This window comes from Suncus etruscus, chromosome 10 (assembly GCF_024139225.1).
Source record: "Suncus etruscus isolate mSunEtr1 chromosome 10, mSunEtr1.pri.cur, whole genome shotgun sequence".
Lineage (NCBI taxonomy): Eukaryota > Metazoa > Chordata > Mammalia > Eulipotyphla > Soricidae > Suncus > Suncus etruscus.
The window spans coordinates 11,276,323-11,292,161 of NC_064857.1; the positions used below are offsets into that span (position 1 = coordinate 11,276,323).

Here is a 15,839-nt window from a genome sequence, read left to right on the forward strand (position 1 = left end):
CTAGGTTTCCCATCATAGAATGCTCACTGCCCTAATTATAAAATAAGAGATAGTCTGGAAACCTTGATATAATGAATTAATTATATCTACATCTCTATAATATATAGCATGAGATTATTTCTTACTGTTAGTAATTACTTTAGTAATAAGGAATTTTGCCTGTTAGCTTTAGTATAGTACAGACATAAGGTCATATAAGTAATCTTAGTACATAGTTGTTTTATTATTATTATCACAGAAATAAATCTATGTGCATGTTATTTGTTTACTTAAAATAATAATAATTTCCCTAAAATATTTTGTCTGTTTATCCTTTTCCCCTCCCTCATTCTTTCCCTTTCTCCCTTCCTTTTTTTCTCTCCTTCCTTCTTTCCTTCCTTCAGAAATCCAAATGAGAGACTTATTTAGGAAGCTTTTTTAAATAATGAAACTACAAGGAACCTGTGGCCAAAAAAGAGACCATAAGGTACAAACAGCTGCGTGGAATTGCAGGAGAGAAATTCAAAATCTCAACAGCAGATTGCAAGTCAGCAGTCTGGTGACAAGGGACTTCTAAGGGGAATACTTAAAATAACAGCAGAGGGAGGGAAATGCAGGCATGAATAAAGAAAAGGGAGAAAGAAAGACACCTGGTTAAGCTTGTTTTTTAAGTTGGATGAACAAAGAGATTTACAAAGGTCAGATATTTAATGAGTTGACTGCTTTGATAGTGAAGCAGATCTGAGCTGTCAGACTTAGATGTCTGAAAAACTCAAGAGAAAGATTTTGACACCGGTAGATGTAAACACAAGCTTTAATTTTTTTAAGAGTTTGAAACTTTTATGCTCGGAAATGTGAGTTGGAATGCCTTAGTTAATATAAAAGATTAAATTAAGGTTGATATTTGTCAAGGAGTGTAAGTTCATATTCTAATAATTAATCACCTGAGTTATTAAGAAAACAGAACAAATGCTTGCTTCTAATTGCAGTTCTATAACCTTTTAAAACTGCATGCATAATTACAAACACTAACACATGAATTAATGTACAATTAGTATGAAAAATTTGCCAAAAATATATAGCAGAAAGTCAAAATTTCACCTTACTGCTTCTCAATTTCTTCCTCCTAAAGTGAAACTTTTAGAATACATGCCTAAATAAATAGAGGCACCTGTCTAAATCAACTCCTCTGTATATTTAATTATGTGTTTCTTATACCTGTTGATTTCATATTTTCATAAATACTTCAAATATATGCATTATGAGCACAATCGGTAATTTATATAGTATGCTAACATTCTGTTACTCACACTTTTTCTAACAATCTTATTTATCTTTTATATACAATTACTTCTTATTTTTAATAAGTTTTGTATATATATATATGTAAATATATAGTTAGAAGTCCTATTTTTGTTTTCTTTGGTTTGAAATCACACTCAGTAGGACTTAGAACTTATTTCTTGTTCTGTGCTTAGGTATATTGCTTGTCAGTACTCAAGGAAATATTTGTGATTCTGAAGATCAAAACTTGGTCAACTACATTCAAAGAAAGTTCCCTTACCTACTGTAAGTATTTCTCCAAACCTATTCCTTTTTGACTATAAAGTCTATGGACTAAATGCACCATAACGGGCCAGAGAGAGAGCATGGAGTTAGGGTGTTTACCTTGCATGCAGAAGAATAGTGGTTCGAAACCCTGCATCCCATATGGTCTCCAGGAGTAACCCCTGAGGGCTGCCGAGTAACTGTTACCCCCAAACAAAAACAAAACAAACAACCAAAAAATAACCTATCTCTCTAAATATACCATAAGCTATGTAATTTGAAGGACATTTACATTGTTATATTTTTCATAATAAATGTAATTATAGAAATTTATGAGAAAGCAAATTAATTTTAATTGCTATCTTAAAGGTTATGGAAAAATAGTAGAACACATATATGTGAAAGACCCTGAGTTTAATCCATTGCACAATAAAAAATATATGTAAAAGCTTAATATTAATTTTTCTCTGTTTGACATTAAGTTGGATAAAACTTATTCTAAGATAAATGACTGGTGGGAAATTTTTAAAAATGTAAATATCTGTAAATGACTTTCACCAGAATACCAGTTAGTTTTAATGTATAATTATGCCAATGATTTACTTTATAACTATTGAAAATATTAGCCGATGCCAATAGAGGTAACAATACTTAATAAATATCTGGAGCCTAGAGTTGGTCTTATGCCAGGAAACTTCAGGGGTAGGGTCTCCTTGTATTCAGGCCAAGGCTTTTCCTTTCCATGTCCCCCATACTTTGGTGGGCCTATGCAAACAATAATTGCCACTCTAACACCGTTTTTACTGTGCTCTTTTGACTCTAAACCTTAAAAAAAAAACACTTAAACTTTTGAGGTTAACTTAAATTAATATGCATGTGCATAGAAATGTAAAAAACTACTATGCCTTCAAGTTTAAGGAGTTACATATATTTTATGGCTTTATATTGCGTTGTGTACCGCTAAGCAATGTTATAATGTACTACAATCTGGGGTCTTGAGGGACAAAGTAAATTGTACATGGGTTCTGTTTTATTTTTCTTAATGTTCTTTGACTGTAAGTTCAAAATTAAGGTGTCAGCAGGGGGATTTCTTCTGAGAATTCTTTTTTTGGGTGATTGACCTTCCACTGTAACTTTACCTTGTCCTCTTTCTTTGCATCATTGTACACATAATTAAAAATAAAATAAATATTTATTTATTTATATTTATTATATTATTAAATAAACACATGTTTGTCTAGCCACACCCAATAGTGCTCTCAAGGTTTACTCCTGGCTCTGTGCTCAGAAATTACTCCTGTCAGGCTTGGGGCACCAAATGGGATGCCAGGGATTTAACTTGGGCCCGCTGCAGACAGGGCAATACCCTACCAGTTGTGCTAATGTTCCAGCTCAGTTTAAAATAAACTTAAAAAAAATCTGTAGGGCCTGGAGTGATAGCACAGTGGTAGGGTGTTTGCTTTAAACATGGCGAACTCAGGATGGATCTACGTTCCATTCCCAACATCCCATCTGGTCCCCCAGCCTGCCAGGAGCAATATTTGAGCACAGAGCCAGGATTAACCCCTAAGCACCACAATGGTGTGGCCTAAATAAATAAATAAATAAATAAATAAATAAATAAATAAATAACCAACTTGTACTTCTGGCTTAAGGAAATTTGGCAGTGGGAATGAAATAATTTATTCCTACAAACTGTCATGTTAATTAACTAAAATGTAATGTACATATTATTTTTCTTGTAAAAATTCTTGAAATTAAAAACCTGACTTATGATGCTAGATTTATTTTTCAATATCTGGTTCTATATGTACATTAGTCCTTTTAAGCACTTGGAATCATGACTATGAAAACCAATGATTCACTGCACTGCCATTAAAAGTTATGTCAATCAATAAATGGTTTTTAGTGCATGGTTTTCCATGAAACTCTCATGGAAACTTCACCTACAGAACTAGACTTATAGAACTCAAAACTTGAGAAGTTGAATCCAGTAATATGTTTACATAGGTTCACTGGATAATCTGCATGATAAAGATTACTGCTTATGTATGAGCATCAAAAATGTATTAAAAATTAAAATATCATTCATTTCACTACTTATAACTTGCAAGTAAAATATGCCCAAACATTATGGTAACATACCAAGTAAAACTGCAAGTATTACTGTAGAGAAATCAAAATCAATGTTTTGTTTTGGTCTTACCAAATTCTCTTTGAGATTAACTTGTTACCTGTGCTGCCTTTTATCCAGGTTTCAGAAAAAATATTCATACAGAGGCACCTCAAATGTTCAGAATGTATCTTTTCAGTTAAATCTGGAATTGTTTTCAGCATCTTCCACACAATATTGTGTTCATGCTTTGTTCTCCTAATAGGCCTAAAAACAAAAATTGCAAATTAAAAGATTATGACATAAATAATACAAACAAATGATACAAACAAATAAATAATACAAACAAAAGTTCTTGAATTCTGAGTTCCCAATATTGTAATTTATATCTATTTAAGAGTTGTATAAGGATACTTGTCATAGTGGACTGTCATACTTGACAAAATATTTCTCAAATCAATTCTCAGCTACCCAGTAAATGGATGGCAAATTAAAGTTTCAGTCCTTACAACATTACCTCCCTCCCCATACCTACATCGTTCATACATAATCCAAACAGGTTGTTATTATTGGTCCAAACTATATGCTGCAGATTATGGATTTCAAGTGCTTTCTCCTTGTACTCAGATGCAGTTAAATAAACAGGTTTGCTAATGGGATATAAATCAGAAGTTTTACCCTAGATCCATTCTTCATCTCCAACACAGATGCTAGAGTAGCTCACAGAACTCAAAGAAATACTTTTGCTAATTTAGCAGTTTATTATAAAGAGTAGAACTCAGGAACAATCAAATAAAAGTGCTACCATGCTCATCATAATGGCAAGAATGGGAAAAGTCCATATTTCATCCATTCTATCCCAGAGAGAACTTTCTTTCCAAATGCCCACATTTATCAATCTACAGTCCCTTTTGAAAGTACTGTAGAGTTTTAACTCTCATAACCATGATAAATACATTGAACATTGGTGAATGAATCCATGTCTTTATCTCTCTTCTACTGATGGTCAGAAGTGAGACTGAAAGGTTTAACTCTAATCATATATTTGTGATTTAGTCCATGGATGCTAGTCCCTAGCTATGGGTGCTTTTGAAAAAAATATATAATTAACACAACAAAAGTTACCTCATTTAAAATCACACTCAATATTTAGGAAATTCCTTAACTTTTAGAAATTGTGAGTCAAGAAACTTGAATGAGGGGCAGGAGCAGTGGCACAAATGGTAGGGTGTTTGCCTTGCATGTGCTAACCTAGGACAGACTGTGGTTCAATCCCCTAGAATCCCATATGGTCCCCCAAGCCAGAAACGATTTCTGAACACGTAGTTAGGAGTAACCCCTGAGCATCAACAGATGTGCCCCCCCCCAAAAAAAACTTGAATGAAGTCCAAAGAATATGAGAAATGTATCATGATAATGTAAGCAAATATATATTTTTCTAATTAATTACCTGTGTTAATATTCTTTATTAACCTGTCCATTATATTAAGCATTTTGCCTTCCAATAAAGTCCTTAAATAAATATTAGAAATGGGCTTCTTAATTACAATGTTGTAGACAATGGTTCAGAATATATAGTTGTGACCTTTTATAATCTTCAGCAATGCACCTAAGACCATGTGACCCCTGGCACCCATCCTTTCATATTTGTGTTTCTCATCTTCCACTCAATTTCTTTCCTTCTCACTATACTCTGAGGTCAAGGGTGTTTGAGACATCTCCTTCGTGCAGTTATTGTAATAAATACCACATACAAGTGATATCATTCTGTACATTCTGTATCCTTATTCTGTATATTCTGTATTTATCCTTCTTCTGGATTACTTTTTTTGTTTTGTTTTGTTTTTTGGGCCACACCCAGTGATGCTCAAGAGTTACTCCTTGCTATGCACTCAGAAATCGCTCCTGGCTTGGGGGATATGGGATGCCGAGGGATAGAACCACGGTCTATCCAAGACTAGTACATGAAAAAAATGCTTATCATCACTTATTGTTAGGTAAATCCAAATAAAGATATCATCTTACAAAAGTGAGAATGGCATATATCAAATATAATTGGAATAGTTTATAATGGGGAGATGTGGTGAGAAAGGAACTCTCATCTACTGCTGGTGAGAATGCTGCTTGGTCCAACCCCTATGGAAAACTCAGTTAACCCCTATTGAAAACAGTATTGTGGGTTCTCAGTAAACTAAAAATTTAGCTGCAATACAACCCAGAAATTCCCATATTGTGTGTCTATCCCCAGGACAAAAATATTCAGTATTTTTCAAATGAGTTAAAATAAATATCATAAGAAATAAGTAGAGGAGAAATAGAATATTTTTTGGTTTGGGGGCCATAATTGCAGTGCTTAGAGGCTACTTCTGCCTCGGTGCTCAGAAGTCACTTCTGGAAGGCTCAGGGAACCATACAGGATTCAAGAAATAGAACCCAGGAAGGAAAATTCAAGGAAAATGTCCTACCCTCTGTACTATTGCTTTGGCACCCAGAAATATAACTTAAGATACTCATATATGAAGAGCTGCCAGGAAAGTTACAATTTTGAACTGCTAATTTTGATCCTTGTGATTAATGTTGTATGTTTGTGTTTGCTAGATGACAATCAAAATTATGGCTTTGTTGAATGTTATTACAAAAATTTTCCTAAGAAATAGTCTTAAGATTGTTCTTACTCTTAAAGTTATGTAATTTTAATTGTTTTCTTACACTTAGAGCTATGTAATTAGGAGAAGAGAGTTTTCTCAAAGGACTTAAGTCTATACTTTCCATACAGAATCCCTAGATACCATCTTTGATATTTCATGATCCACAGAACATTGATTGAGATGATAAATCTAAATGATATGTCAGGCCATGCAATTATGTTGTTATATGCTAAAGTGGTAATCAAGACAATTTTAAATGGTTTACTCTGTAAATTGTAAAGACCTAGAACAAAATGTCAAGAAACAAATTAACTAACTTGCAAACTCAGTAAAAATCTATCAGAGCTACCCAAAGAAAAGTTGAAAGGACTATTGCACTGTTGAAGGGGGCTATTCTTTTTATGACTGAAACTCAACTACAATTATGTTTGTAATCAAAGTGTTTAAATAAAAATATTATTTTTAAAAAAAATTTCAGTAGAGAGAATGGTAACAATTGCACACATATAGAAACTCCAAAATTTCATAATATTGTTAATCTATATTAAGTCAATACAGAAAATAGAAAGCATCAAAGTATGAAAAAAAACCCATACACAAATATAACCAAGTGGCCAATGAAGTAGTAAATATGCTAGAATCAGGTACTCTAATTAAATTATTTCTCATATTTAATTTATCAAACAGCTAAAATTAAAAGTAATCAGATGTATTATTCTAGTGATTAATGAGAGACAAAATTAGGATAACACACCTTAACCCCTAGCTCTATGGCCCAGAGTTCAGCTTCTATTAGCTGGAGAAGCAGTTGTAAGTAAAGAAATAAATTTAATTGCAGAGCCAATTAAATACAATGATTGTTCTTGAAAAATATTCCAGCAGTTATTCAGGCTGGTAAAACAAAAATAATAGATGCCAAGAACCTAGAAAGGAAGTTATTTCAGTATCCAGAGAATAAAAATAACAGAGATGACATTAGATATAATAGAAAGATGCTAACAATCAAAGAAAGATATTTCTTAATAAACCAAAAAATGTTCTCTATTATTAATATATGTGTGAATAGAAGAGTTACTTTCAAATATGGTAATCAGATTTGACACTTGGGTCAGTCCTAGTCTCATTTATTGAATGCAAGTAATAGAAACAAAGACAACTTCGAAGTTAAAAAAAAAAAGTGAAATGAATTAGAAAGCAGCATGAGAGTTCTATCATGAGATAGAAAAATTTTATAAAAAAATAATTGTTTAAGGGGCCAGAGTGGTGGCGCAAGCTGTAAGGTGTCTGCCTTGCCATGCTAGCCTAGGACAGACTAGGGTTTTATTCTCTGACATCCCATATGGTCCCCCAAGCAAGGAGTGATTTCTCAGTGCATAGCCAGGAGTAACCCCCGAGCGTCACCAAGTGTGGGCCCAAATGCCATGGCATGAGTAAACTTAGGGGAACTCAGGAGGCACAACAGATGTATCCCCAGATTACCCTGGTGTGGAGAGCTGAAATAACCCCCACAGGGTTCCTCAGAAGGCCTGCTGTGGACGCCTCTACCCCTGCGTGGATAGTTGAGGAACTCCCTGTTGGTTACCGTGGCCTGACAGTGGCTACTTTTGCAAAAACCTCTCTGCCATTTTCTAATCTTGCACCTGCAAGATGTCTATGTGCTGTTTTGCTACAAGGCCCTGGGCTAGCAAGAAAGAATGCAGCCACTAAAAGTAATAAATAACCTTGTAGCCCAGAGGAGAGAACATGGCCTGGTACCAGGAATGAAGCTATACTCCCCTGGCCCACATTCTCAAGTTAACAAGGCATTCATTATTGTTTTTGTGCAACATTGTTTTTATAAAGTTATTTTCTGAGAACTAGCCCCACCATAAATCTGTTAAGAGTTTTGGAATGTAGTTAGGCAGCCCCTACCCAAGGTTGCAAGGTGTTTCCATGGAAACTGCTAATTAAGCATGATTGACATTGCCTTTTGCCTGCCCCTCTTACCCTGTCTATATAAGAGGATGCAGGATCACATTAAATTGCCTTTGAACGGAAATTCTGTCTTGGGCCTTGTTATTAACCTCTCTTAGATTTTTTCAAGGTGTGGTTGTGTGATCTGAGCTCTGCAAAATAAAGGTGCAGTTGTTCGTGAGCCTCTCGTCCACTCTCCGCTGGCCGGGCCCCTTCGGGGGGGGGGGGCTTACAGGACACCCGCAACTCCCAAAGAGATAAGTCCATATTTTTGTCATTATTTGGCTATCTTTCCTTCGTAATATCTCAGGCAAAATATGGCCTCTATGAGCCAAATACTTTGGTTCAGAAATTCCAGCACCAAAGATTACTAGAGAATCCCTTTTCTGGATAATATTGAGCACCAATAGTAAAGACAATATTTTTTCTCTTTTTCAAATATGACCTTGCAGCTTCAATTTCTGATCATCAAGGGCATAGCCAGAATGCAGATCCTGGGCTATTGACTCTTCTCAGAAAATGGGAGCCACACTTTAGGGGATTTGGCTCCTTCCTTTATTTGACCTCTAAAACAATAGAAGACCATGTTCCTAGATTTTTTTTCTACTTCCTAATAATCTCTTATTTTGAATTTTAAATTAGCATTTAAAGAGCTGCTTGCGTTGTAACCTTCTCCGTTGTAACTCAGAATTCTTACGTCTCACACCCATAGCTTAAGCATTATCACTGTTGAACTTTGTTTTCTGATTGTAAACATTCTTCTCTATACCTATGACTGGCTTTGCCCCTTATAAAATCCCCTGCTTAAAAATTAAACTTGTTGCACTCCTGCCAGAAGATGTGTTGAACCCACATACTTGTGTGTGGTTTCATTATATTATATTTTATATTTGGCTGCTCGTGTTACCCATTTTTCTCTCATGAAGGATTTTTCCCCACTAGAGATGCTGAGATGCAAGACACCTGCAGCACCAAAAACCAAAAAAAAAAAGTTTAAAACAAGAAGGTAAATAACAAGAAAAATCAGAGCTCTTTCAATATTGTGATCTTAGATCGACTAGAAACCACGTTTTGTTTAAAAGCATACATACACATTTGAATAAAATTTCACTTCTACAAAGCTATCTTCATAAAATTTTAAACTGAGCAAGAATTTTAATAATGCATCTTAGGTAGCAGTGAAGAAACTATAAAGAAATATTCATAAATAAAAAATGATAGTACAAAGAAAAAATCACATGTGATTGCATGATATATTAGTATGGAATAGACATTAGAATGAGTCATAGACACCCATCCTGAGAATTTGAATAAAAATAACTTACATATATTAAAGTATTTGAGTAAGCTGAATAAGAAATATATTTTGTTTATTTTGATTTTAGGTTGATATCAAAGTGAAATTACTAAGACATCTGTAATTGTAGAACTGTTGCTGTGAGGAAGAGTGGATGATTACAAAACTTAGCTAGAGTTTGAGGAACAGGGGCCTAGGACACAATGACAGTGAAGAGGAATTGATTAGCTACATATTTTAAGTTGAGAACCAATAAAAGTAAAAGTATGCCATACATATTGCAATAACCAAAATTAGAAATGTTCCTATAAAGGAGACAGGTTGGTGAGTGTGAGAAAAACTGAGGACAATGGATGAAAGAAACTGAAACTACGGAGGTCTGGTGGTGAAATGATTGTTGTAACATTTAATGCCTAAAACAAATATGAATAGTTTGAAAATACTGTGCCTAAATAAAATACATTTTTTTAAGTTAGAAGTTGAAATTATAAAAAATGCTGACTTTCATGTTTATATTTCAGCACTTCATAATCCTCTCTAAGAATTGTTCAGTACAGCCTAGAGACTTCTCAGCACAGTTGGGTGAAGCACCAGCCTAGTTCACTGAAAATTGCTGTGACCTGCCTTAACAGCCACTGAATATTACTTAAGAGATTATTTGCTCCTCACAACAATTTACAGTCAGTTTTAAAATGGTTTATAAATTTTCAATTGATGACATTTTAGAAAAAAATATTGTTTTTAATCAATTTTATTAAATGTGCCTTAATTATATGGTATAATATATATAAAGTCATTGATAACTATACATTTATAGTAGTTATTTTTCAGATGACATTGATTATTTTATAATGAAGTTGATAATACAAATGAGATAGACAAATATATTCTGATTGAATTTAGTCATTTTAATATCCAGATAATTTTCTATGAAATATATTTTCTAATATTTTTATAAAGTATAAACTTAACTTTGAAAACACTTAAATACCTTAAGAGCTTGACTATTTCAGAAGTTGGGGAACAATCAACAAGAGTCTCAAAAGTACAATAACCATTTCTTTATTTTTTGTTTTATCTTCAAAAACCTATTTTCATTTTTTATAACCTTGGTTGCACATTACACATATTTAAAATATTTCTAGAATGCTCCTTTCCTTATCTCTCCCTCCCAGCCGTTGTTCCCAAATGCTTTTGAGTTTGACGAAATCAGTTCCTCTTTGGGGCTTCCAACCCATCCTTTCTGAGAGAGGTATCCATCATCCGCTTTTCCTTCTCCTCCTCCTCTATTCCTCCTCATCATTCATTCCTCCTACTCCTTCTCATCCATTCCTCCTCCTCATCATTCATTCCTCTTCCTCCTCCTCAGCCATCCCTCCTCCTCCTCTCTCTCCTCCTCCTACCTCCTCCTCCTTTAAAATGTCCTCCTCCTTCTCCTCTGCTATCAAAAATAATCCAGAACAGACTCCTTTTCCCCCACAGGTGTCATCTCTACTTCTCACTGGATGCAGCAAAAGTAAGTTGCTCCAAGTCAGAACCCAAGCCAGGACTGCCCTTACCCAGCACTCTGCCATGACATGTCCTTGCAGTGTCACCTCAGCTTCCACTACCTCCTCCATCTGAGGATCTTAGAAACGAGATCTCTAGATACAGAGGTCTCACTGTATCACCCACGATGGAGCAGAAGCCTCCCAAACACCACAAATGCACCACCGGGAGAATAAAGGATCATGAACAGAGTCTATAGTTGATCCCATGACAATATACTCCAAAGGCGGAGAAACCCCATATCTCTTAGGCCATGTGAATCCCTTTTCGAATGACCCTAATATTTACTGTGCCTGGGCAGGAGGGAAAAAAACAACATTGTTTATTTTTCATATATTACTATTTATCTTCATGTACTACTATTAGTATTTTTATTTACCTATCTATTTTTGGTCGATTTCTTTGTTTTGGTGTGGTTATTGAAGTTATTGCCCCCACTTATCTTTTTTTCTCTCTTTTTTTTTTTTTCAGATTTCTGGGTGGCACCCGGCAGTGCTCAGGGATTATGCCTGGCTCCGGGATCACAGATTGCTCCTGGTGGGCATGAGGGACCATGTGGTGCGCCGAGATTCGAGCCGATGACCTCCTGCATGAAAGGCAGATGCCTTGCCTCCGTGTGATCTCTCTGACCCCTTCTTTTCCCTCTTCATGGGCTCTGCCATGGTGCCTATCTCAAGACCACGGCGGTTTTTTTGGTTGGTTGGTTGTTTGTTTTGCTCTGTTTTTGTGGTGCTTAGCGTTATTGTTGGAACTCTTAATAGATATTTGACACTCCATTTCGTAGGGGTGGACTGCTTCACCTTATTTTTCTCTTTCGTCTCTCAAACCGATGACGAGAGCCTCTAGAAGAATTCTGCTTATTTCCAGCATATTAGACTTTTACCCCAGTTTATTATTTTTCTCCTCTTCAAACAAAACCACATAACTTGAACTAGCTAGTCCTGCCCCCCAATTAGAGGGGGAAATAAAGGAAGCATCAGGACCAAACAGGTGTAAGACTACGAAGTAATAGGATAGGTACAGAGGGGACCACATATTCTAGCAGCCCTGGGGGTGAGGGAAGAGGATATGGGAGGTAGGACAAAAACGGAGGAGTAGGGAAGACAAACCGGTGATGGGAATCCCCCCTGATTTTATGTAAATATGTACCTAAAATATTATTGTCAACAATATGTAAGCCACTATGATCAAAATAAAAATTATGTTGGAAAAAAAAAAAAAGAAACGACAATGACCTGGCAGCTACTCTAGTTTCTATTCTCTGTGTCGCCAACAAGCCTTTTTGGTAAATGTAGCAATTCTTCAGAGCTGATGCTTATTGTCAGTATTTCAAATGTAAGGCCACATAGACCAACTATGACATTTTCTAAGGTGTCAGCAGTTGCGTCTTCTCAAGACATCTGTTTCATCCAATATTCGATATGATCAACATACACCTAAAGAAATACAGGCTTGTCAGAGATCAGACAAAGAGGTGGCAGTGCAGGGCCTAGATGAGAATGAGTGCCCGGCTCTCACTCTTTTGTTGGTAACATGATAGCACACATGTCTGGGGCTTTAGGCAGAGGGTTGCAGTCAATGCTGATAGATGGTGGGTGGGTAGGTAGGTAGGTGGGGGGTGGGGAGGTAGATGGATGGATGGGTGGATATTTGGAAGGATAGATGAAGGTACATATGGATGGAATTATGTATTGATTTATGGATGGATGGAAGGATGGATAGATGGACGCATATATGGATATAATGATGTATAGATGGATAGATGGATGAATATATGTATATGGATGGATATATGGTTATGTGGATGGATGGATGGATGGAGGATGGATAGAGTGTAAGCATAAGTTATGGATAGATGGATCAATGGGTGGATGGATGGAAATTTAGATGAATAGAAGATTGGATGCAAAAATCGTTAGATGGATATATATATATATATGTGTACATTTTTTTGAAAACCTACTGGTAGGTATATACTCTCTAAAATGTAGAATGCCTTTCAAAATCTAATAAAGATATTGACACAATAGGGCAACTAAGATACGAGTCTTGAATGCAAGCAATACTGATCTTATCACAGAACATCACATGGGTTCCAAGTATTAATGGATTTAGCCATGTAGGTCTTGAGCATCACTAGTTCTGTCCCTGGGAACTCCTTGCGAACTTCTGGTGTGGCCCTTCATTGCTGCATCTCAACAGTAGCACATCATATTATCTTTGTATTGAACCTTTCTCTGTTGACCAAGTATCATTGAGAGGGCCCTCAGGTATTCTTATCACTAACTGGAGGAACCACCCAAAATATACAAAACATCAAAAAGACTTATTTCCACAAAAAGGGAAAATAACAAAATATGCCAAAGGGGAAAATTTACTAATTATTCAGATTTCAATTAGAATCAAACTCTGAGGATTTTGAGACCTCTATACCCTACCATAGCAGTGTTTCTAATAGTGTTCCTATGAGTACATTCACATCACCAGGCAAAGTGACCTAAATGAAGGCACTTCAAAAGCAAGAGGAGTGTCAATATTCTTTTTAGGTCAGCCAGAAGCAAACACATTCTGCTATATCCTGCTGAATACAAATTAAAATCAAATGTGTCTGTATGTGTAGCCAATTTTCCAGAACTGTAAGTAGCAGTTTGGATCATATTGTAGAGTAACAACATATCTCTTAATTTTGTCTAATTGTCACATTATAACTTTTATATTTGCCACATAATCTACTTCCAACTGACATCAAATTGTTCCCTGGCATTGAGATTTTTTTCCTTCATGTTTTCCATTGTATAGAACCATATTATACTATTATTTTTCTATTAATTTTATATTTATCATTATATGTACACTTATATACATAAAATATTATCGAGTACATTATTCAAAGACAAAAATAATCAAATGACTTAGAAAAGAACTAATATTGTTATTTTATTTTAAATTAAAGAACTAGTTACATATACAGTTATTATATATAAATTATTCACTATTTGAGGGGAGGGATTATTTAAGATACACCATTGAGTATAATAGCTGTTTTCTTATTAAAATTCATACATGCAGGGTGGACTTGTAGCACAGTGATAGGACATTTGCCTTGCATGCAGCTGACCCATAACAGACCAGGGTTTGATCCCTGGTGTCCCATATGGTCCCCTGAGCCAAGAGCAACTTCTGAGTGCATAGCCAGCAACAACCCCTGAGTATCACTGTGTGAGAACCAAAAAAACCCAATATATATTTAAATATGTATTTATTAATATAATTATACTATATTTATTATTTATTTTATTATATTTATTATATATTTAAATATATATAATTCATACATGCAGAAGATTATTTTAGTTTTTAATTTCTTAGTAATTCCTTTTATACTAAGTGTTTATGAGGTCATTTAGCTTGATATTTTATAGTTTAAAAATCAATGACTTTTGACAAAATCTATATCTTGGATAGCTTTTCTTCCCAAACATTCATAGAAAATAAGCATACTCTTCTGGAGTATTTTATATGTGGGAGGGGGGAAGGTTTTTAGGTCAAGCTCAGCAATATTCAGAAGTTATTCTAGGATCTGCACTCAGGAGTTACTCCTCACGGTGCTTGGAGGACCATATTAAATGCCAGGATTTGAATGCAGGTCAGCTACAGACAAGTCAATAGCTCTAACACTATCTCTCTCATCTTACTATTTATTGTCTGATAAAAATCCCAACAGGATTGAATGCATCATATAGTTTATATAGTACAAGGTCCTTCCTTGGCTAGCACTTACAAGGCAGACACCTTACCTCTAGTGCCACCTCGCTGGCCCCAATAGCTCTCTAAGTTTTCTAATCAACATCTGTACTTTTTCTTTTGTCTTTTAGTGTACTTTCCTCATTTTCACCAACTCCCATAACTTTATTCTTTATGTAAATGATAGATCCAAGCATCTGGTCCTAACCTTCTAACATCACACCCAAAAACAAAGTATCTGCTTCCTTTCACTGTTGCCTGTCTCCTCCATGGTAAACTCAATTCTGTGAAACAGTTCTGAATTTGTTTACTTTAGCCATTTACTATTTATTACTTTTTATTACTTTTCATATTCCATATGTGAGATAATTTGTACTAAAGAATCATTTTTAACCCTTTTACATTACTTTACTTTCTTCACTTCTTTTACTTCTTTTCTACTTTTGTCTTTTTTTATAATTTCAGACTCATTTAATTGAATTATTTTTCCACTCTATTTTACTATTATTTTAAAGTGTCATTCTGGTTGTCAGATTGGAAATAAAAATTAAAAAATAACTTACCTTTGTTTTAAAAGCATGAAATGTTAAGTGCAATCAGAAAATATATAAAAAATAATATACTAAGACTTATTAGATGCCCATTCTAATTTAATATGAAACCACAGGTCAAACCCCCCCATTCTCTCAATTCTCTTCTGTTCTATTATATTCTATGTTCTATTCATTAGCTGTCCTATATACCAGCCATCCAAATCTTTCTCATCATCATGCCTTGCCCATGTAGTATTGCCTTTTTCTAAAGATCCTTAAGCCTTGTGCTAATAACTATCTTATATTTATCCATTCCATTATACATTTCCATTCTTTGCTGTTTAATTTTTGGGCCAGACACGATTGACACTCCTGGCTATGAGCTCAGAAATCGCTCCTGGCTCAGGGACTATATGGGATGCAGGAGATAGAACCAAGGTTCATCCTGGTTCAAAAGTGTGCAAGGCAGAAATCCT

The 15,839-nt window shown here is 35.0% G+C and overlaps 1 protein-coding gene across 1 annotated transcript in view; it reads right to left on the bottom strand.

The window, feature by feature from the left end:
- The window catches only part of CNBD1 (cyclic nucleotide binding domain containing 1), a 226,598-nt gene that overhangs the window by 92,078 nt on the left and 118,681 nt on the right, over positions 1–15,839 (bottom strand). The window contains exon 5 of the mRNA XM_049782419.1: positions 3,762–3,907. Within this exon, the coding sequence (XP_049638376.1) occupies positions 3,762–3,907 (146 nt within the window). The remainder of the gene's footprint in view (positions 1–3,761; positions 3,908–15,839) is intronic.